The 1,146-nt window shown below is 44.6% G+C and overlaps 1 protein-coding gene across 1 annotated transcript in view; it reads right to left on the reverse strand.

Moving 5' to 3' along the window:
* The window catches only part of LOC107102226 (adhesion G-protein coupled receptor F3-like), a 62,429-nt gene extending 61,580 nt beyond the window's left edge, over positions 1 to 849 (reverse strand). The window contains exons 1-2 of the mRNA XM_015401438.1: positions 699 to 849; positions 459 to 599 (exon numbers count right to left, since the gene is read on the reverse strand). Of these exons, the coding sequence (XP_015256924.1) occupies positions 459 to 599; positions 699 to 805 (248 nt within the window). The 5' untranslated portion in view covers positions 806 to 849. The remainder of the gene's footprint in view (positions 1 to 458; positions 600 to 698) is intronic.
* Positions 850 to 1,146: the final 297 nt, after the last annotated feature.

Consider the following 1,146-nt stretch of genomic DNA (forward strand, 5'->3'; position numbering starts at 1 on the left):
CTGCCAGCTCCCAGATCAGCTTCTCTGATTGGTTGATGCGGCGCGTCGAGCAGCAAAACTTCAATTTTTCCATCTTGAGCAGCAGCGCGTTTGCGGCGCATTAGATGCTTAAATGCACCCGACGCGCAGCTTCAGCTGCTCAGACGCGCTGCGCCTGCTCCTCAAAACGCGCTGCGGGACCTTTTGCTGCGCCTTGACGTGCGTCAACCATTGACTTTGCATGTAAACTCGCTGCTTCTGTCGCGCCAGCTGCGTCCGGGGTGAACGCAGCATTATATGATTTCCATGTAGACCAAGAAGTTAAACCAGAGCTCCTGTTTGGTATCTGTGCCGTTCCTCCTCCTGAAGCATTTTTTTAAACATCTTGTTTCATCTCCTAATTCTGCCATAAAGACCAGATTTATAGAGAAAAAAAACAAAAACAAATAAAGCCAGTAAAGATCCACGAGGCAGCATACCTCACAGCTTCTCTCTCTGAGCGTGCGCTGAGATATCTTTGGACCTGAGCCTGGTTCACTCCATACAGGGACAGCATGAGGAAGACCCCTCCCACCCCCAGAGTCCAGAAGGTGTGTCTCTCTGTAGGATCCGGGTTTAAGCTAAAACAACGGAGAGAAAAAAAATCTAGTCTAAGATCATTTTAACAAACATATTCTCCCACCCAGGTTCTGTGATGCTTTAGTTTGGACTGAACTCACTCCAGTCCAGATATTCGGTTTCCCTCCTTCACTTTCCTCCACACCTCGGACACCCCCCCGGTCCGCTGTACTCCCACAATGATGACAGCAAGCTGACCGGCGAACATTACGACCGTCTGAAAGACATCCGTCCAGATGACAGCCTTCAAGCCGCCCTGCGGAGGAACAACCAATCAGAACATTTTATTTTAGTCAAAGCAGGAAAAAATGTAAATGAAACACAGATTCAGGAAAGGAGTTTCAAACAAACCGTTATGCAGTAGTGGTGTAGAATAAAAAAAACTAAATGAAAACTAAAGAAATTTAGAAAATTAAATTGATAAAATGATTTATTGTAATGGTGTAAATTAAAATAATGAATCAAAATCAGACCAAAGTATTTGAACTGCTTGAATGAAAACAGCTTGGCAACTTTTGCTCTTCGCTGTTTTTAGTTAAGAAAAATTGT

Source organism: Cyprinodon variegatus, unplaced genomic scaffold (assembly GCF_000732505.1).
Source record: "Cyprinodon variegatus isolate N-32 unplaced genomic scaffold, C_variegatus-1.0 Scaffold1219, whole genome shotgun sequence".
Lineage (NCBI taxonomy): Eukaryota > Metazoa > Chordata > Actinopteri > Cyprinodontiformes > Cyprinodontidae > Cyprinodon > Cyprinodon variegatus.